A 21,542-nucleotide genomic window follows, 5' to 3' on the forward strand; every position below is an offset into this window, starting at 1 on the left:
GATGGATGGATGGATGGATGGATGGATGGTGAGATGGAGAGATGGAGGGATGAAAGGATGGATGGATAGATGGATGGATGGATGGATGGATGGATGGATGGATGGATGGAGAAACGGATGCATCAATGCATGGATGTGTGGTTGGACACATAGACATTGAATGTATGGGTGGGTGGATAAATGAGTGGACAAGATAAATAAATAGGTGGACAGGTGGTTGGATGGGTTGATGGATGGATGGATGCACAGATGGGTAGAAATACCATGTGCTAGATAATGAGAAAACAGCGAGGAACAAACCAATTTCAGGAAAGACATTTGGGCTGAACTCAGAGGGTAAGCCAGTCTTGCTGCCCAAGTGCCTGTGTACAGGAATACGCAGGAGGTGTCAGGGATGGGCAGGGGTGCTGATGCTGGAAGCATACACCCTGCATCACAAAGGGCGCTGGGTGAGGCGCCCATCTGAACTGAGAGAGGCTGTCCAGGAACACCCGCCTCCCCAGGCAGAAGCAGTGGACTGGAATCTCTACAGGAAAAGAGCAGTAGCCAGCCCTACTTCCTGACCTCTGGGTGAAGACTGTGACCCAGGCACGCTGCAGAGCTCCCTGTCCTTTTCCTTCCTGGCACTACGGCCACGGGCCCCGGTCTTGTTCAGTTTCCCCAGGTGAGGGTGCACCTCCCTCCTCCGAGCATGGTGGCTGGCACCGAGGATCCCGGATGGCTGAAGCTGCTCAGCAGGCGGTGACCGTCAGGCAGCGATGGTCACTTTCTCCAGCAACCCCTCCTAGGTGCACCCTCCCTGCTCCTGTCCTGAGGCCAGAACCCCTGCTGGGTGCAGGGTCTACTCACCCAGAGGTAGCCCTGCGGAAGGGACGTGCTCACTGCCGAGAAGCCCAGCAAGGGACAGTTGACAGGACTGTGGACCAGGGCCCCAAGCTGCAGAGACAGAGAGGGTGCGGGAGGGGCGGCTGAGCCATCAATGAGCTCCTCCCCCGAGAATCCCTGCAGGTGGGGCCAGGATGGTCCTGACACCACATATGTGATCATCGTTCTTCTAGATGCTCTGGCCAGAAGGGGCCTGAATGATGCTTGGGATCAGCCCAGGGCCTCTGACACAGGCAGCTTCCACATAAGGTTTGTGGAAAGCCACCAAGCCCCCCCACCCTTATTTTGCCAATGAAGATGAGGTCCACCAAGGGCAGAGGGCCGTCCTAGGCCTCAGGGGAGATGAGTGAAGAGGGCCCAGCCTGCGTGTGTTCCTTCCTTGGCCTCCTGCATGCCTACAAGAAAGACACCTTGATACCAGAACCTCTCCGCAGAGAAGCCCAGCAAGACCAGAGGGCCAGGGCCCTTGTGCAGGCAGCACCCAGAGGCTAGGGGTTCCATCTGTCACCAGCTGTCACCGACAGCCACCAGCTGTTTGCTCTTCTCCTGCACCTGCTGCCGCATGCCCCAAATGGGTGGCCTCTGCTCCCCGAGCTGGACCTGGCCAGTCTGTGTCTCCAGCCAGGGCAGGAATGAGGACAGAGTGTGCAGCTGGGGTGCTAGAGGGAGGAACACAGCGCCAGGGGCCTTTTCTGGGCTCATGCTGCCCTCTGCTGGTGCTGCAGGTCCTGGCCGGCCCAGCTCTGCGGGGAGAATCTAACAAAACCTCCAAAGGCCGTGGGCAAGGGGCCTGAAGAGGTCACCACACCCAGCCTCCTCATGTAGCAGGTGGCCAACTTAAAGCTCAGTGGGAGACACTATAGGTTCAAGGTCACGCTGCAAGTCAGGGCAGAGGCAGGGCTAGAATTCAAACTTTTCATTCCGGGTCCAGTGCCCCTTCCAAGCCAGGCGCCGAGTCAGAAGCCTCCGCACTCTGGGATCCCACTTCTGCCTGGTACTATGGGTCCCCACACTCTGAGCAGAAGGCTCCCCCGGCCCTGGCCTCCTGAGATTCCTGTCTGTTTTGCTGCTCGGTGCCCGCAACAGGGGAGGGTGCCCGCCCTCCTACCAGGCTGGCACTCCTCCCTCAGAGGAGGAAGGGCCCACCGCAGCCTGGCTCAGACATTTCCATGGCAACTGCGGTGGGCCCTGATGTCAGCTGAACCAACAGAGCCAGATCCAAGATGATGCGAAAACACAAACGGCCCTAAATGGACAAGGCCCTGGACCTCACGCTGGCCTGTGCCAGAAAGCTGGCTTCCGGGAACCTGAGCAGGGCAGGGAAGGGGGCGTGAGCACGAGAAAGGAAGCAGCCAAGCTGCCTTTGGATGCAGGCAACCCGGGCTCCAACCCCAGCTTAGGGGCTACAGCTCTGGGTTGCCAGTAAATCAGTCCTCCGTGTGTTAAGCGGGGACTCTGCCATCTCAGTGGGACAGCAGTAGGGCCCTGGGAGTGCACAGAACTGGGGACCTGGTACCAAGTGGCTTCTAAAGCTAACAGGAGGGCCTGGGGATTTAGCTCAGCGGCACAGCGCCTGCCCAGCAAGTGCGAGGTCGTGAGTTCGATTCCCGGTACCAGAAAAAAGAAAGCAAGCAAGCTTACAGGGACTCCTCCGGGGTGTTCCAGCACTTCGCACCCCTAGCCACTCAATCAGCGGAGTACCATGGGAGGGGCCCACAGACAAGCAACTGCTGCTAGCAAGGTGGGTACCCACGGCCCTGGGGTGGACACAACTTCACTGTGTTCTTCCCCAAAGGCTCCCATATTGGAAGCTTGCACCCCAGGCTGGCTGTGCTGAGGTGGGGGGAATCTTTGAAAACTGGGGCATAGAGAGAAGTGGTTCAGATTAGCCTCAGGGGAGCTAAATGCAATTCTCATGCACCCTAGCTAGTTCCCAAGAGTGAGCTACTATAGAAAGAGCCGGCCTGACCCCCGAACCTCCCCAGCTTCTTGTCTGGCCATGTGATGGCTCCCACAAGCCCCCCCATCTTACAACACCATCACCCCTAGGCTGCACCACAGGCTGACTGATCTTGGATTCCCAGCCTCTGAAACTGCGAGCTGAATCAACTTCTCTTCTTTATAAAGTACCCAGCCTCAAGTACTTTGTTATCATAACAGAAAATGGACCAAGGCACTCGCCAATGGCAATTTTGGCTAATGGAGGCCAGTGACAATCAGGACAGAGGCTGTCAGGCTGGGAGCTGGGTCCTGAGCAGCCTGGCCACAGACCCTCTGCTGATTAGGGCTATGCCCCCTCCTTCCTCCATGGCACTCAGGTCTTCAGGTTCCCCAGAGAGGACAGTATCCTTGCATTCACCAGCATGTGCCCAGGCAGGACTGAGACTGACCTCAGCCTATGGGTGAGCCAGCTACCTTCCCCTGGGTCTCACCAGGGATCCCTGCTGACATTCTCTCCACTTCTGACAACCACGTCCAGAGGCCTAGCACAGTCAGGCATGGGCACAGCACCTGTCCACACTGAGAAGACACCTGCTGCTCCACCTTCCACTCTAGCACCCTGTTCCCTGCCAGATGGAACCCAACACACACCCTCAGCCAGCGGGGTAGGGCCTGGTCCTGTCCACACTGGGAAGGGGCTGGGCCAGTGCAGCCTTCTCAGAGAAATGGGCTCAGCTCCTGGCTCCACAGGGCTACCTGGGAGCTGGCACAGGGCGGGAGGGAGGCCCGGCAGCAGCCACACCCCCGCATCTGTTTCTGCAGTAACTGGACAAGGCACGGGCCTTCCAAGCCCTCACGCATCTGGCTGCCGGTGCGGAGCCGATGGGGCGCATCTGACTGGCCTGGGGTTGGAGGCGGGTGCAGCAGAGCAGGAGCGGAGTCTCGGGGACCCACAAAGGGGCCGTGCAGACTCGCTCTGTCCCCCAGGAGCCCCGCAGGCCTGTGAACCACAGAGATTCACGCTCGTTCCCTCCATCAGCACAGGGGCTCCTCAGGAGACACTGAGCGAGAGGCCCGGATGTCAGCCCACATGTCCCTGAGCCCCGAGAGCTCCAAGCGGGGAGATACGTGGTCCCCGCCCCCAGGTTCGAGGTGGCAGATGGCTCCAACCTGGGTGAGGCCCTTTCAGGGAGGCCCTGGGCGCAACGGTGTCTGTGACCCCACATTCCCAAGGACCCCCTCTCTGCCACAGAAATCACCAAGGATCAGCCTCTTCCACAGACGCACTGAGGCCAGGCGCGTCACAGACGGGCGACCCTAACAATCCCCTCTCCTCGGACTCTGGTCTGCATCCTCAGGGTCCCAGTAGCCCTTCCTTGGCGCACCCCGCACCATCGGTCCTGCCTGCCCCACCCCAGCACGTCCCCGGCATGCCCCCGCCTTCCCCCCCTCTACCCAGGTGGAGACCAGGGAGACGAGAAGGGACACTTGCCTCGGGTGTAAAATACAAGAGAGTGACCAAAAACTCAGTCATCACAAAAAATAAGGCAATTTTTAAAAATCAAAATGAACGCAAGAAAAAAAATTTCCATGATGAGCAGTGACCAAGCATTTGCATAAGGGTAAGAGCTGCCCTGCTCCCACAGGACCTGACTTATTCCCCTCACTCTAATCGCAGCCTTTCATTTACCAAAGAAGAGCAGCTGAACCGCAGCCTGTCATCTCCCCAGTTGGCCTGTACTTTAAGTACTGTAGTAAAACAATTACAATGTTACTTATTGTCCCCATTGAGACTGGGCACCTGCTTCAGTTCTGTGGCAGGAGTGAGGGCTTCCTCACCTTTCCCCGCTGCCAGCCTTGGCCTCTGCATCTCGCCCTGGACACTGTCACATCACGCCCTGCGCTATCCTCAGACCTGTCCCTCATTAGCCACCTACACCCCTCTCTTGTCCATAGTTTGCTGTCACACAATAGCCAGAAGGAGCCGCGGGATTCAACATATACATCACACAGTGCCGGTCCTGGGCTCAAAGCATCCAGGGCTTTTTACTGCTCTGAGAAGGGAATCCAAGCTTTCGAGGCCCCCATGGTCCAGCTGAGCTGGCCCATCCACTGACCTCACTGTCCACTGCTGTGGTGTGAGTGTCCCCTCCAAAACTCATGCCGAGGCTGAACTGCCATTGTAACAGGACAGTATTAAGAGATGGGGTCTTTAAGAAAGAATTAGGGGGCTGGGGATTTAGCTCAGCGGCAAAAGCGCCTGCCTGGCAAGCGCAAGGTCGTGAGTTCGGTTCCCGGTACCAGAGAAAAACCAAAAAAAAAAAAGAAAGAATTAGGCCATAAGGGCTCTGCCTGTTGCGCATGGGTTAGGGCATTGTCACAGCCGTGGATTCCTGGTGAGACACCTGTCCTGCCTGTCTGCCTTCCACCTTGAGTGGTGCAGCATAAGACCCTCTCCCTATGCCGTGCTATACTCCAGACTTCCCAGCCTCCAGAACGATGAGGCAAGGCAGCTTCTATGCTTTGCATGGTGCCTGGCCTCAAGCATTCTGTCACAGCAACAGAAAACAGACTAGAACACCTCCCAGCTAACCAAGGGAATCCATGCTGTGACAACGGCCTCCAAGGATCTGTCTCCTTGGGACATTGTTCCCCTGGGCCCTCCTTGGGTCCTTCCTTGTCATGTGAGTCTCATAAAATGCCACCTCCTCCAAAGAGCACTCTGGAAGCTCCCAGCCCGTGTCTGTGTCACTGGTTTGTATTCTTGCACATCACTCTACTTCCAGTTCCTTTTATTGGCTGGGTTGTATCATCTGTCCCTCTCACTAGACTGAAATCCCCATGAGCAGTAACCTTGTGCGTCTCAGTTGCCACTGTACTCCCAGTGTCCAGCACACAGTAGGTGCTCAAAACTTATTTATGAATGGACAAATGAATAAATGAATGAATGAACTTACATCTCAAGGGCATTTCTTTCAGCTGTTTAGAGCCCCAGTCTACACCCAGCGGCAAGTCTCCCGGTACTATTTATCTGGCCTGGGTCCCATGCTCGCTCTCCCGTCCCCAGAGCTGAGATGTCCTCATCTGCTTGGGAGACGATGGACAATAGCTGCTCCAGACGGAAGGTGAGCTCTGCCAGGACATAAGGGACAGACGACCAGAGGGAACTGAGCTTTTCTACCTGGAAAATCAGGTCACCTCTCTAAGCCTTCGCTTGCTAATCTGTGAAACAGTTATCGGAACATCTGCCCATAGCGTTATTTTAAATATTAGGACGAGCGAATGACAGCAGAACACCCAAGTACAGCGCAGCGGCTGCTTCGCAGACAGAGGCACAAGGTGGTCCCCGTGCCAAAGCCAGCTCCAGCTAGCAGCATTGTAAAGGGTCCAACCTGCGATGTCTGGTACAGCTTCTGCATTCGGGCCACCAACAGATGAGATCATTGCTACCTGTCACCTCAGAATAACGGAATGTTCCGCTCACGTGACCCACGCTGGTCATGCACCACCCCCAATTATTCTGGTGGAAAAACTAACTCAGGGAGCCACAGAAAGCCCTAATCCACTGAGTCGTAAGCAAGCGACAAGCGGGCACTGGAACCTGGGCCATCCCAGCTGCTGTGGGCACCTCCTGGAAACAGATTCCCCCCATTAGAGGGCACTGCCGCCTTGGCATGAATCCACTCACCTGCAGGCTGAGGCCCCGGGAGGAGAAGGCAGGGACGCAGCAGGCCAGGATCGGGCACCAGAACGGGGCTTTGCTCTTCCTGTCCTCGTCCGGGCACAGCCAGCCTGGCTGGTTCTCCTCCCCTACAGCAAGAGGAAGGGTGCAGGGGAAGCTGCTCAGCGTCTGGGGACCAACCCAGCAGAGAGCAGCTGCCCAGCCCAGGGTGGGAGGTCACTGCAGCCCCCAGAGGTCCAGTCTCCACAGTGACCCAGATCGCCCCAGATAGTTGCTCCTGGACCCACACCCCTGCCTGTCAGAGATGAAACCAAGCCTCACCCCATGGGCTTGGCATGAACCCAGGCTGGGAGCCAAGCCACCTCAGACTGGAGCCTGAGCCTGACTCGCCTCTCTGAGCAGCCTTGCAGATCACCCCACCTCTGTGAGCCTCAGTTTCCCCAGCCGCAGAATAGGGACGATGGAACCAAGCCAGGTAGGACGCAGCTCACAGCTCTGCCCGACAGCCAGAGCTACCAGACAGATCCTCCGAGTGGGAAGTCACTTGGCCCAGTGACACCCGGCTGCAGGTTCACCTTAGGGGTGTCCCACTTCACGACAGAGCGAGAGCAAGACGTATTGAGCAGACACTGCGCTGTGAAGTCTGCTCTTTCCCCGGGCGACAGCTATGTGATTCGGTCCTCTCACCTGACGCTGAGAACCGCGGCTCCCAGCCGGCCACCACCAAGAGCACAAGCAACCGAGACAGCAGTGCACTGGGTATCGGCACTTTTTAACATCATGTTTTGAGTCTGGGGATCTACGAGCATCCAGGAGATACGCCGCACTTTGTTACGAAACAGGCTTCACATGCCTCAGTTCTGCCTAACTCCAGGCTACTTGCGAGGCATGTTCTGCTCGTACTGAAGGTGATTGAGGCTCAGCCACGATGTCCCGTAGGACTCATATAATAAATGCATTTTCCATTTATGACATTTTCAACTTACAGTGGGATTTCTGGGACATCACCCTATCAGAAACCGAGGCGCACCTGTATTCTCCACTGTTTTGTTAGCTTGTCTTTTTCCCTTTGTGTGAGCACACACGTGTGCAAATGTGTGCACCTGCATGTGGAAGCACGGACTCCTCTGCCACAACAGTGCTCCGTGAAGGCCCAAACTTTCCACACCATTTCCTCTTTTTTTTTTTTTTGGTACCGGGAATCGAACTCACGACCTCATGCTTGCCAGGCAGGCGCTTCCAGCACTGAGCTGTATCCCCAGCCCTTCCACCCCATTTCCTATAGGACATCCCACCTGCTCACGCAAGGCCGCACCAATAACCCGACGCATGAGTACCCTCCTCTCCCACAGCTTCCTTCTGCAGGTGCAGTCACCATACCCACCGCCATGAAGCGGAATCTCAGATGCTGCCCGCTCCAACAAAGAAGGGCTGGACATGTGTGGGCGGTGGTCACTGCAAGGGCAGCCCCATGCCTGCACGTTGCAGGCACCTGAGAAACACCACAGCCACCAAAGGTGGCTTCTGAGTGCCTGCCTCGTCAGAGGAGCTGGGCAAGGGGCAGTGTGGATTCAGTGTCAAGGGGAAATACAGCGATGTCAGCTGTACCCAGTCCCCAAGCGCCGACTCGTTCCCTACAACACGGACCAGAGGTGACCATAAAGTCTGTCCCCTGCCACAGGAAAGAGAGGAGGGTAGGCTGATGCAGGGGAGACCATCAGGGAAAGGACAGCCCAGCACAGGGTGGATGTCACCGTACCAGAGCCCTGTGTCCCATGCATCCTCCCCGTTCATCCTCACGGTCACCCGGGGTGTGGGGTGGGAGTAAGTCCGCCCGGTTCTACACTGGGCAAGCGATAGGGAGACGTCAAAGGCAGGGCCAGGCGCCAGGACCAACCCACTGGACACTCGGTGTCCCAGGCACCACTGCTCTCAATGGCACGGTGATTATGTCACGTTCACCTGCTGCCTCCTGGGCCAGCTCCCCAGGGGTGAATAAAAATGGGCAACATCTAAGAGACCACCCCTGCCCGCAAGGAACTTACCACCCGGCCACCCCCGCCTGCCAGACATGCGCCTGCAAGTTCCCACCCAGGCCGCTATGCCCGCCTGTCCTGCCCGGCAGGCTCCTGGGCGGTCGGTTGTACCTTCCTGCTGTCCTCCCACCCACAGCCCTCGGACTCGGGTAATTTATTATCATATATATTTTTTAATGATCTGACCTTCTCCTTCCAGATGGTGCCTTCCCTACCTGCAATCGGGAACGTTAAAAGAAAATGAAGTTGTCGCTCCCCATCTGCCACTGCCGCTCCTCCCATCGCAAAACCAGCGCGGCGGAGGCCAAATTAGAAGGCTGCTGGCGCTCCTAAATTGAAAGCCCACTTGGGATACGTGACATGAAGAACTGGCACCCACAGCAAGGCTGTGATCTCTGAGTGACGGTGAATGGGGGCTTATTCAGCGCCCAACAGTGTGTCTGCCCGGCACCCCATGGAGCAGGGGGCACAGCTCCAGGGATCAAAGCTCCCCCGACCCTCGGAAGAATCTACTGCCATTTGTCATAAGGGCCCCACTAAGTCCTAACCCAGACTCCGCATCGCTGTGTGACATACAACCAGGTACTTAACCTCTCTGAGCCAGTCACCTTGCTGAGGAAATAGGGGAATGATTCTGTTTGGAGCTGTGTGTCCTGGGCCGAGTATCTGTACAGCCTAGCACCCACTAGGCCCTCAAGAGACAGTGGCCACTTTGATCATCATCCTTGCTGTCCGCAGTATACCCCACAGTACCAGAGGCCGGCTGAACCACCTCTGCCCTGCCTCCCAGCCCACTGAGCTCAGGCAGTGCTGTCACTTTACTGTCACCACTGGCCCTATAGATAGCTGACTGCTCTGCTCAGAATCCCCCACTGGAGGCCACCTGCAAGGCCCCACCACCCACCAAAGAGCTGTGCAGATGCCAGGCCTGGCAGGGCTTAGCAAGGTTTTTCCCACCCCTGCTCCACCCAGAGAGACCCTGGTGCTATCCTGGCCACCGTCTCTCAGTGGGGTAAACCAGGGTCTGGTTCCATGGCTAACCTTGGCTCTAGGAAAGCAGCGCCAGGGCCTGGGGAAATCCCAGCACCAACCAGAGACGTCTCGAGGGTTAAGGAAGATGAAGCTGTAAGTGGTGGTACATGCCACCCCAGCATGCTGGGAGGCTGAGGCAGGAGGATCTCAAGTTCAAGCCCAAGTCCAAGAACTTAGCAACTTAGCAAAACTATCTCAAAATTAAAAAAAAAAAAAAAAAAAAATGGAAGGGGGACAGGGCTGGGCATGGAGCTCAGGAAAAGTGCCCTAAGTCCAATCCCCATTACTGCAAAGAAGAAGAAAAAGAGGAGGAAAAAAAGGTTGTTTAGGAGCCTGCATGGCCCAGGCCAGGGCCAGAAGCCAGCAGCTGAATTGTCAGTGAGTGAACACAGATCCTACCATGAAGACAGGGGGCTGGAAAACCGGACCCCATTAGGGAGGCCCCAGCCTGCACCTGTGGGTGCACCCCTGGGCGTGACCCGCCGGGCCCCAGGGAGGTGGGAACAAGGGGGCGGGGGAGGCTCCAAGGGCCCACTGGGTGGAAGGGCCAGGGATGCGCAGTCCTGTTCTGGGGTACAGAAGGGGAGCCCAGGGGTTCCAAACCGCCCTCACCTCTTCCGTGGGTCACAATCTTGGTACACTGTAGTCAGGGAAGGGGGAAGACAGGGAAGAAATAAAACGCAACAAAGGAAGAGTATCCTTGCTGAAGAGATGTTTTTAACATATTCTACCTCTAACGGCTCGGCTCCCATTATCCCCCTACCCCAGGCGCTGCAGATTAAAAAAAAAAAAAACAAAGCAGCAAAATAAAAGGAACAAATTATTCAAGCCCCAGGGGGACACAGGCATTCAGATAAGATTTCAAATGATTCTCCTTCCATTAAAACTTTTGCTGCAGTGAAACTGTGCAAGACACACCTCCACTGGCAGTGCGTGCCAGCTGCCAGGTTCTAATAGGGCACTGCCCACCTAGAGAGCAGGTGCAGGGCAGGGCTGGGTACCTGCCCAAGGGAACTCAGGTAGAAAAGAAGCCTGAGGCCAGAAATCCCCAAATCTTCAGAATTGCTTAAAATCTTTTCTCCACGCGCCAGAAGTGGTCTGGCCACCCAGAAAGCTAGAGTGACGGCCAGGGGACTGACTGAGGAGAAGCCTCTGGCATCTGGCTCTTCAGGCTTCGATGAATAGCTTCCCAGCACACCCAGAACAAATCCCTGAGGCCTCCTTCTCCTGGCTTTCTGGAAACACCACACCCTGACCCATTGGTCAGCCTTGTCCCCACCCCAGGACCTTTGCACTTGCCATTCCCGTGTTGAGATCACTTTGCCCAGATCTTTGCCTGGTTTCAGATAGCTTCAACGAGGCCTCCAACAGCAGCCCCCAAGCTCAGTGACAGCCACATAGCCCCATTCTTCCCTCCTCACGGCACAGCCACCCCCACCTTTAACCTCCACTTGACCCCCATCAATTGACGCTCCAGGAGAGCCGGACCATCTGGGGTCCTGTCATTGATCCCCTACACTGGAAATTACTGCAGAGATTCAGTAAGTAGGGTTTTTAACTTAATGAAAGCCAGGGATAAAGGTCCTGACTTCTTTCCAGAAATGTTTAAAAACCTACCGGAGATATATAATTATCTATAAAAAGATCACACCAGACACAGAGACAAAAACAAAAGACGGTCCCCCTCCTGGGGGGAACCTACAGATGGGAATTCGAGTGCAACGTGTGACAGCACTGGCTGTCAGAACACAGACCTCTCCGTCAGTTCAAGAACTGCACGACAGTGACACGGGCGGTCCCGACCCCGGGAACAATGGCCGTCACGTAACGAACGTGGCTGGGCAGACAGGGCTGGAGAGGGGGCCCAGGTCCAGATGCATACGTGTCCCTCCTGCTATGCGACCTCACACAAGCCCAGGTGCCTTTCTGGGCCTCGGAATCCCAATGGGAGAAGGGGGTTCACAGCAGACCGACCTCAGAGTTACTGAGGATCAGTTGAGTCCAACCTGCCTCATGGGAAGTCGGAGGGTGATGACTTTATTGAGATATAATTCAGTGACCACAAAAGCCCAGGCTCTGCTGGTTTCTCACCTCCTCGGGCGCCAGGCGACCATCGCTCCTGTCTGACTCCAGACATTTTCACCCGCTTTACAATAACTCCGCTCCCTCTCCCCACGCACTCACCCGCTGTCAAGGTCTCATCAATGCACAGATGGAGAAACCGAGGCTCAGAGAGGGGAAGTGACTACTCCGAGGTTGCAGAGCAGAGCCTCAGGACTCCGGATGAGCGGTTCCTCCACCACGCCCCCCCCTCAGCTCAGAAACCTCCTGCCCCAGACTGGCCCCAGACACCCCTCGTACCCGCCCTGCACCCCATGCTGGTGCTCTACTCACGGAGTCCAATCTTGGCCAAATGCAGCCTGTTGACCCAGGAAATCTTGCTCAGGGGGTTGGGGGTGATGAAGACCACCATGAAGCTGATGGGGCGGCCAGACCTGCAGGGAGCAGAGTGAGGGGTGGGGACGTGAGTGCAGGCACAGGGCGGGGCCTGTGTCCCAGGGACAGACAGCCCAGATGCCAGCGGCCTGGCGAGGCTCAGCACTGCCCTGGCAGGGGCCTCCTCTGCACGCTATGACCTGGGCTCTGCCTGGCAGACCTCTGCGGGCTGCGACTCCACCCAGCCAGGCTCCCACGGCCCCATCGGGTGGCCGCGGCCTCTGGAGGGAGGGTGGGCTCCCACTCAGTCTCCTCCCTGCGCCTGGCATGTGCAGCTGCCCCGTAAGTGTGTGCTGAGTGGACGCATGAACGAATGAAGGAACGGACGGATGGGACAGCCAGAGGTCACTGTCGTCACCACAGTGCCCTTGCACCTCACAGCAGTGGGAGGCCCTGTGGATCCTTGGGGCCAGTTCTCCATCCAGCCCCCGAGCAGGTGGCAGGGCAGCGTCCTGCTAGGGTGTTGGGGAGGGCGGGGCGAACAGCGGCAATGCGGATGCAGCTGAGGCGCCGCTGTCTTCTGGCACCACTGGGCTGTAACACGCTGTTGCCACCTCTTCCCCCAGCTCAGACACCAAACCTGGCTGTGAGCCTCTCTGACTACACAGCCTCGGGCCTGCTGGGCATCCTCGGGGCTTTGCCTTCCCTCCTAGCACAACAGGGATGGTGACACCCACTCTACAGAGCCTCAGGAGGCCCAGGGAGACCCCGGCCCGTCTTTGCCGCGCTGAGCAGCTCATGTCATCGGGCCCACACACGGGGGATTGATGGTGCAAGCCTCCTGCGGTGTGGGGATCGGGGACCACAGCCCGGTATGAGCAAAAGGACATGGCCCAAGAGGAACTGGCCCACGGCGGGGGCTGAGAGTCTTAACGGAAGCACAGGCTGACCCAGGGCACCCACAGGGCGCTGTTCTTCCGTCCACTCATCTGTAGTCTTCCCATGAGCACCTACTGCGCGCCTGGTGCCATCCCGGGTGCAGCCACAGTGGGCATTCTCCTACCCTGTCACAGCACCCGCACAAGGCAGTCCCCTCTCCCCCGGCAGCCCTCCCCGTGCGTCCGTCCTCACTTGTCAGGCTTCCCGGGCAGCAGGAGCCGCAGGCGGCACTTGTTGGCCGAGTGGATCTCCTCCTCCTTCACCCGCAGCAGCCTCTGCAGGGCCAGGCACCAGTCCTGAGCCACGGTCATGTTCAGGTTCTAGGTGGGGAGCCGAGGAGGTCACTGCACAGAGAGCCCACAGCGATCGCAGCGCCCCGGGGGCAGGACACAGGAAGCAGCCCACGCCCTAGCCACACGCAGGAGGCCCGCTCCCAAGTTCCGGGATCTCCGGCCCTGAGTCAGGGCCTTTGCAGCAGCCCCCCTCCCAGGGGACACATCCTCCCAGCCAGCCCCAGGCCACCGCGCAGAGAACCGAAGAGGACCCCGCAGCCCAGCTCAGCTGGATCCAAGCCAGAGGCCGCACGCTGAACCCCCGGGAGCTAAGCCTGGGCACCCAGAGAAGCAGGGCCCGGGACCCACCTGGTAGGTGCCATGCAGCGTGCTGACCAGCAACGTTATCTGCTCCACCACGGCCAGGTCCTTCTGCAGGTCCTGCAGCTCCTGGAAGAGGCGCGGGGGACCCAGGTACACCTTGTCTGCACAGAGAAGAGATCCAGCTCAGCCACACGGTGGGGAAGGCGCCACCATGGAGCCAAGCATCCGCTGATGGTAAAAAGAGCGAGCAGTCACCCTGTGGAAGTGCCACAGGGGACACCGAAGGACACGCGCCCGGGGTTTACCCTGATGGAGCACATGGGCTAGGTGGGAGACACATCGTTTAGAGAAAGTCTAACACTGGGATCGGGATCAGGCTGCGCTCAGTCTGTACACGGGGCCCACGGAGACCATGCGACTGGAATGAGGCTGTACCTGGGACAGCTAAGGAGCCTGAAGGGGGCCAGAAGTGTGGTGTATACGACCAAGGAAAGAATAGCATGTGCAAAGGCACTGTGGCTTGTGGCATTCTGTGAACAGCAAGTCATTCCAAGACATACTGAGGGCCTAGAGGGTGGCAGGAGAGACAGGGCAGAGGGACTGGCAGGAGCAGATGGGGAAGGACCAGCTGTTTTTAGCTGATCATGGACTCTCAGTCTGCGTCTTGTGGAGTCCCTGGGCAGGAGGAGAGGCCTCATTCATTTCAGTGATTATCTGAAAAGCAGGTGCCTATCCTGTGCATCCTCGCCCCAGATATGGTGACTTCAAAGCCACGTCCTTCTGCGTGGTGCCAGGGCTTCTGGGCCGTTGAAGTGGGGCCACTGGAGCTGGTTGCCAGGTAACCAGCAAAGAGCCAGCCGGGCTTGGGAGGTCAAGGACACACTGACGCCAAATATAGAGCTAGGAGGGGCTCCGTGGGACCCCAGCGGGGCGCACAGGTGGGGAACATGGCTCACATAAGGCGCCCAGTGGGGTGGGCTTGGGCCCTGAGGGACCCGTGCTGTAAGAGCGAGACATCCATACTGTGAGCAGTTTGGATTCGGCACCACGATGTCATCTGTCACATTAAATTAATGCTCTTAATGGGAACTTTATTGTTTTGCAGCTTGATCTTTATTCAATTTGTGACGTTGTTTTGGTTTTATAGTTGTTCAAGGGCCATAAGCATAAGAAGCTGATTATGCGGAGCTTCATGTTTGTACATGTATGAGTAACAATATAACGAAAAACGAGGCGGGGCCCACAGGGCTCAGCAGACCCTCCCCTCCCTTCCAAGGGCGTCCAGCGCACGGAGTCTAGCGTGAGGAGTGGGGGAGCAGGAAGAGCCCAAAGCAACACCCCACAGTGGGCCAGAGGAGAGCGCGCTGGGTCTGTGGACGCCCCTGAGAAAGGCAAAGGGCGGGGCACCTTTCTAAGTTTCAGATTTGGAGGTGGCATCATGGCGCCCCTTGAGGGCTCCCAGAGTCCAACACTGCCGCAGCAGCCTGGGTCAGACAGGGGGCAGGGCAGGGAGAGGGGAAGTGAACCCCAAGCCTCTCCCACCCTGTGCAGGTGCCCTGCGCACAGCGCTACCACCTGCCGGACCTGCCGGCAGCACCTCCGCACCCCCGGCTCTGGCCGAGGGCGATGTCACCCTACTCACCAGCAGAGGGGAACCCATCCCAGCTCTCAGCACAGAGCGGGGGCCCGGCCCAGCCTGAGCTCACACAAGGCTGCTCAGAGAGGGTGAATAAAATGGGCACACAGGACAAGGACAGGGTGACAGGAGGACACAAGATGGGAGCACAGCCCACCCAGGAGCCCAGAGGGCGGGAGGAAAGTGCAGTGCAGACGGGGCCCAGGACAGGCCCACGGGCCTCTACCCAAGAGCAGTGACAGGCACTGGGGTGGGGGCGACACACACAGCTGATGTGCATTTTCAAGAGCCCACTCTGGGGACAATGGAGGAACAGGAAGGGGACCAAGGTGGGGGGAGGGAAAGCAGCCAGGAGGCGCCCCAGAGGCCCAGGGCACCGTGGTTAAGGCCCACTTGGAGACAGAGGGCCAACAGCACACTTCGAGGTGCTGCAAGGCAGGCGCCCTGAACGAGGCGCCTCATTCCCTCCAACACCGTGTCTGCGGCTCAGGATCAGGACAGGGAGTGAAGGCACCGGTGTAGCAGAGGGCGCTGAGCCCGGTCTCTGAGGGCTCCAGGACGGATGTGTGTCTCCCCGCCCTAACCGTGCAGGCGGCTCCACTGAGGTACCAAAGGGACACACCTACCAGAAAAGCAGCAAAGGCCAGGCAGGAAGCGGAAGTCACCCTTCCCGCTCAGTCCTGCGTGCGCATGTATGTCTGTGCGTAAGGCTGGCACAGGTGGGCCCTCCCAGTTGAGACAAAGTGTGCATGCCCGGGAACCAGCAAGAGCCCTTGGGCCCAGCACCCGGCAGCCCGCAGGCCCCTGGCTGGGCTGTGACAGGTGGCTCGGGGCAGTGGCGGGCGGGGTGTACTCACTCTGGGCCTGGCCCGAGGTGGAGGCCTTCTTGGCACCCGCGTGTTGGATGAGCACATTATCCTTGTCGTAGGCGCCGCCGTCCTGGCCCACCTCTACCACCTGCACCTGGGGCAGCGCCGTGTTCCACTTTACCACGTACTTGGGGCCCAGGGGCACCAGGCTACTGATCTCCAGCTGGCCCCTGTGAGGACAGAAAGGATGAGCTCTGGAGAGCCGCCGCAGCCCACCTGGAGGCAGCAGAGCCCCATATCCGTGCACCCCAGTCCAGCGCCTCAGCACACCAGCTCAGCCAGGCTTCACACAGCCCAAGCACCGGCCCTCAAGCCACTTCCCAGCCAGGCAGAGCAGGGAGCCCTTGCCGGGGCATCAGCACCAGGGGGCCCAGGCCCAGCCCCAGAAACAAAATCACACCCCTCCAGCCCCTGAGCCCCTAAACTTCCTACCTGTGGTTGGCAGGCCTGAGGGAAAAAACAAGAAGGGAAGGAAGGTCGTTACTATGTTCAAACAATTTCTATGGGGGCTGAAACCATCTGGGGTGGCCGCAGGGCTGGGCATCAGGAGTGGAAGGAGGGACAGCTCTTGGGCCATCATGATAACAGAAGCCACAGGGCACCAAGGGGAGCCCAGAGAGGGCCTTGTCCCTGTAATGGATCTGCTGTCACCTCTGATGCTCAGAAGAGCCCTGCTAGAAAGCTTGTAAGATCCAAACAAGGAAACTGAGGCTCAGCCAGGTCACGTGACTGAGCCCAACTTGCCTAGTGGAGTCCCCAGAACTAAACCACTGGCCCCCAACTCTACACACAGTGCGAGACCCTGAGCCGTACGCAGGCAGGGAGGGCACCATCATACCCACGGCCCCCGCACTGTCCCTAGGATATCCAGGCGGCATGAAGGAATGAGCCCACCAGAGGTGGTGTCCACACCCATCTGTGGCAGAGGCGGCCTCCCTCAAGTGCCCGCGGGGACTGGGTGCTGTCCAGAACTGCTCATGGGCCAGATAAGGGCTCCGTGTACACTCACCGCGTTGCAGACACAGGGACGGTGCAGATGTGGCCACACAGCCCTGCCTGCTCCCCTGCCAGGACCCGTGGTCCCTGACCACAGAAGACCCCCAAACCCACTGGGTGGCCATGCACAGGAGCGCATGAGCTGATTCTGGGTGCAGAGTCTCTACCAGCTGGGCATGCGCCTCGCCCACCTCCCCACCAGGCCGTGGTGACTGGCACAAAGGCAGGAGAGCTAGGCCGGGCCCAACATTCAACCTCGACTGAGGACGGCGCTCCCCTCCCCACTGACTCATTATCATTGCCTCAGTTCTATTTCCAGATGTTTCTTAACCTGTGTACCTTCTCCCGGGAGCCCCCTGGAATGGTCACAGCTGGAATTCTCAAGGGGCCACACCCCTGACATCTACAGCGCCAAGCAGGGGACACATGAGTGAGCCAGGCGGGCCCACTGAGAACGGCAGAGTGTGCGCCCCAGCTCCAGGCCCTTGTGGCCCAGGTTGGTGTGCACCCAGCATGGTGGATCTCCCCACTTTCAGTGGAAGCCAAGGGTCTCGCCCTTGGTGTGAATTCCCTATGTAAGCAGAACCGGAAGTTCCCAAAAGCCCAGTGCAGCCCCCAGGCCACAGTCCCCAGAACCCGGTCTAAGAGTTACCCTCACCCCAGCCCGGGCTTCAGGATGCCGAGGCTGAGCCCAGCCCAACAGCCTGGTTCTGGGTGTTTCTACAACCTCTGACCCAGAGCTGGGGAACCAGGCGCCTGAGGGATGAAGATACTCAGGCAACGACCTACACCCAGAAGCCCGGCACAAAGTGGGCAGAGGAAACCCGACTTGCGTTAAAGCAGCAGGGATTCAGGCTGGACGCATAAATTTCCAAGTGGTCAAAACCCAGGAAGCTTCAGGTACCAAGCACAGAATCCCAGACTGGACACAAGCTCTGCGTGTAGGACAGTGGCCTCCTGGTACTGTCCTGATGGCCTCTCCAGGTACTTCCCAGCACCGGGCACTGGTCACAGACCAGGCAAGTGTGGGGATGAAGGGCCCCAGCCAACCCGCCCAGGCCCGGGCCACTTACTTGAAGTTGATGTTGGCGCAGACCAGCATGTCATTGAGCAGGAAGACTCTGCGCTCCTTGGACTTGATCAGCTGCCCGCGGTCACCGTACACCGTCTCTGTCAGCGTCTCACACAGCAGCAGCTGCCGCTGGCCGGAAGTCAACAGCTGGAGGAGAAGCAGGGCGGGTCAACTCCAGCACTGCAGCCCAAGGGCGACCCAGATAGGGCTGCACGGGGCCGGGCCTGGCTGCAGACGCCACAGTGCCTGCGGCGGTGGAGGCGCACAGGCCCTACCTCCGATGTGACGGCGAATCTCAAGGCATCGGTGGCACACGGTAACCAGCGCGTGGGGCCCTTCTACGGCAGCCCTGGCAAGGCTCGGTGGCACAGCTGGCACACAGGGAACACTCCATAGGGAACTGCTGTCCCAATACGGCTGTCCATGATGATCCCCACCACGGAGGGGTATGGCCTCTGCCAGGGACCTGTCCCTGCTGCCCCCAGACCAGGTCAACAGCCTCGGTCCTTCTGGCTCCTGGCTGGCCAGGAACAGAGCTGCAGGTCCACAGTACCTTTGAGGAGGCCAAAGACCAAGAGCCCCACCAGCACTGGGACCACCTTTGTTCCCCAACAGAATTTTTTTTTAGGGGTAGTGGGAAGAATCCCGCAAACTGCAGTCCCAAACCCTGTAACACTGACGGCCATTGTGCTCCCCTTCCACGGAACCCTGCTGACCAGAAGACAGAGCCCCCCAAAGCCTCCCTGGAGAGAATGCCCTGATCCCCAGACAAGCACGTCTCTCAAGTCAACACACAATGAAAGGTCCAAATGGTACCGGGCAGTGGCTGTGTGCCAGGCCCTGCGGGTGGCATGCAAAATCCCCCCTGTCACCTAACTGTTCAGCAGTCATGTGGGGCTTGCTCAGTCCTCAGATGAGGAAACTGAGGTTCTGGAGGATAAGTGAGGCGTCCAGAGGCACCGCATGACGGTGCAGGACAGAGCCAGGCCACACGCACGGTGTAGTGGTGTCCTTCCATGTTGCAAGCCAGAGAGACCACTGCTCCCAACTCACAGCCGGACTCGAGGACCCGTGGGGCCCCTGCAGCTGCTCAGGCAGGGCTCCCCCGATGTTTCCAGAAACAACCCAATACGCTCGTGAAAACACTGCTTGGACTCCAAGGACAGCAGGGTCCCCCGCCAGGCCGCCAGTGAGCGAGGACCCACCCAGGGAAGAGGAAAGTCCCCTGGCTTCCTGCGACCATCCTCCTTCCCCTCAGGCAGATGAAAAGATTAAAAAAAAAAAAGTAGAAAAAGAAACCAGGATATTGCACCAACGTGATCCCGGAGGCCCCTGCATCAGCTATTTTGAAATAGCTAGATGGCTCCATTTCAGGGAACACCCGGTTTCATTTCCTCCTCTCACTGGGTGATGGCGAGAAGGCCATTGCTGAACACCTCCCCAAGGTGGCCAAGACTGTCCAAGGAGGGCCCTCTGGGGTGGGGAGGGCCATCACCAGCGTGGCCACCACCACACCCTTCACAGCAACATCACACACCTGTCCAGCCCACCCCTCACTTGATAAAGGGGAAACTGAGGCTGGGCCCTTCAAGTCCCTGGGCCAACATCTAGGGGGTCTCTACCCTCCACCCAACAACTACCATGCACTGCTGCCAGGCCTCCGTGGGGCACAGGGGAAGAGAACAGACAGGGTGATGCTGCAGGGTGATTTCCTGTCTCAAGGGGGCTCTGCAGGAGCCAAACCTGGAGAAAACCTCCTGGTTCCTGAACCGGAAGTGGGAGGCAGGGACACAAGGACCTGCACAGGGGGCCCTACCGGAGCCACAGCCCTCTTCCCCAGGCACAGGCAAACTAGCAGGTGGGTGGGACGTGGAGTGAGGCCCCTACACCCCTCATGCTACCCCCAGAGACCCTGGATGGAGACATCCCCAAGGGGAGGATCCGTCCCAAGCAAGCCCAGATGCCTCGGGTGAGCCAAGTCGCAGTGAGAGAAGGTAGGTGGGCCACAGGGAGCAGGCAGCTCACAAGACCAGTGCCACACAGGATGCGGGACAGTATGCCAGCTTCTCCGCCCCTCCCAGAAGATCCACAAGTCTGCGCTTCGTGGCACGCCTCCTGATTTTTAAATGTTACCAACTACTTCCTTTTCTTGAAAAACACCATGTGGGCCTTGAAACACATCTGCTGCCTGAATCCGGCCCGAGGCCGAGGGTCCTGAGATGTGGAATGGCTGAGCCTCAGGCCTGCGAGGACCCCCAGGTGACCTTGGCCCAGCCCCACTCTGCAGGCCTGCGGTGAAGGTCAGAGAGGTCATGCAGGCTGGAGGACACTGGGACCAGCAAGTGCAGTGCACAGGGAGCACGGCCACACCCTGCTGTCGTCCTCTGGGACACCAGGGCTTCCGTCCCCTCCCAGAGCTGCCAGCTGCCTCTGCTCTGCTTCCGGAATCCCAGAGCCCAGAGGTTCCTGGTTCTTTCCCCAGACCTGAGCACTTTCCTGTGGCCTCATGCAACCCCCCCCCCCCCCCGCCCCGTCCCCCCAAGCTCGGCCCTAACCCTCAGGGGAGGGAGGTGGGGTGCCCTAGCGAGGGAAACAGAGGGACTGCAGTTTATCAGAGCGGCCACCTTGTGGTTTAAAAATAGGGTTCTCCACAGATTTGCAGGCAAGTTTATCAAGATAGGGGAGGGCGGGCATTTGCTGGGAATCAAGCCCAGGACCTCTGGCATAACTAGGCAAGTGCTCTACCACTGAGCTCCATCCCGAGCCCTCAAGATTTTTGTACCAAAATGTTCCTACCCCAAAGCACAGCACAAAGCTTGCACTTTTCCTTGTTTCCTAAACTCTCTCTGGGGGTCACTATGCCATCTTCCTCACTCCCCAGAAGCCCAGGGCATCAGCGCTAAGAACTTTCTTCATTTTTAGAGGGAGCAAGTACGTCTCAGAGAGGCTAGGGGATTCCCCTGAGGACACACAGCAATGCCAGTGACAAAATCCAGCAGTGTGTGTGTGTGTGTGTGTATGATATTAAGGATCAAACCTGTGGGGGCTCTGCCACTGAGCTATGCTCCCAGCCCCTTCTATTTTCTTTGAGACAGAGGCAGGACTTTAAACTCACAGTCCTCCTGCCTGAGCCTCCCAGTGTACTAGGATTACAGAAATGCTCCACCATGGCAGCTTAAAATTTCTAACCCACATTCCAAAGCCCAGTTGTTTAACTGCAATACATTTCTGGCAATCACATGAATGAACAAAATCTCTTTTTATCTTAAAATAAGGAAGAATGTCGTGGCCTGTCAAAAATCTCAGCCTCCACTTCAGGGCTGTGGGCTTGGAAAAGCAAAGGCTCTCTCCCTCAGCAAACACTGCCACCTAGTGGGTGGCCGCAGACAGGAGGCAGGAGGGCGGCTGCGGAGGAGGGGGGG

The 21,542-nt window shown here is 58.2% G+C and overlaps 1 protein-coding gene across 7 annotated transcripts in view; it reads right to left on the minus strand.

The window, feature by feature from the left end:
• Arhgef10l (Rho guanine nucleotide exchange factor (GEF) 10-like) overlaps window positions 1-21,542 on the minus strand; it is a 132,798-nt gene that overhangs the window by 27,426 nt on the left and 83,830 nt on the right. For 5 of the 7 annotated variants that reach the window (XM_005409810.2, XM_005409809.2, XM_005409812.2 and 2 more), the window contains 8 exons: window positions 18,122-18,267; window positions 16,485-16,499; window positions 16,041-16,222; window positions 13,593-13,708; window positions 13,144-13,271; window positions 11,971-12,071; window positions 6,515-6,636; window positions 850-936 (listed from right to left, as the gene is read on the minus strand). In XM_005409810.2, coding sequence (XP_005409867.1) covers window positions 850-936; window positions 6,515-6,636; window positions 11,971-12,071; window positions 13,144-13,271; window positions 13,593-13,708; window positions 16,041-16,222; window positions 16,485-16,499; window positions 18,122-18,267 — 897 coding nt within the window. The remainder of the gene's footprint in view (window positions 1-849; window positions 937-6,514; window positions 6,637-11,970; window positions 12,072-13,143; window positions 13,272-13,592; window positions 13,709-16,040; window positions 16,223-16,484; window positions 16,500-18,121; window positions 18,268-21,542) is intronic. The other 2 variants (XM_005409811.2, XM_005409813.2) reach the window with 1 other exon arrangement.

The sequence above is a fragment of the Chinchilla lanigera genome, unplaced genomic scaffold (assembly GCF_000276665.1).
Source record: "Chinchilla lanigera isolate Chin_1 unplaced genomic scaffold, ChiLan1.0 scaffold00126, whole genome shotgun sequence".
NCBI lineage: Eukaryota > Metazoa > Chordata > Mammalia > Rodentia > Chinchillidae > Chinchilla > Chinchilla lanigera.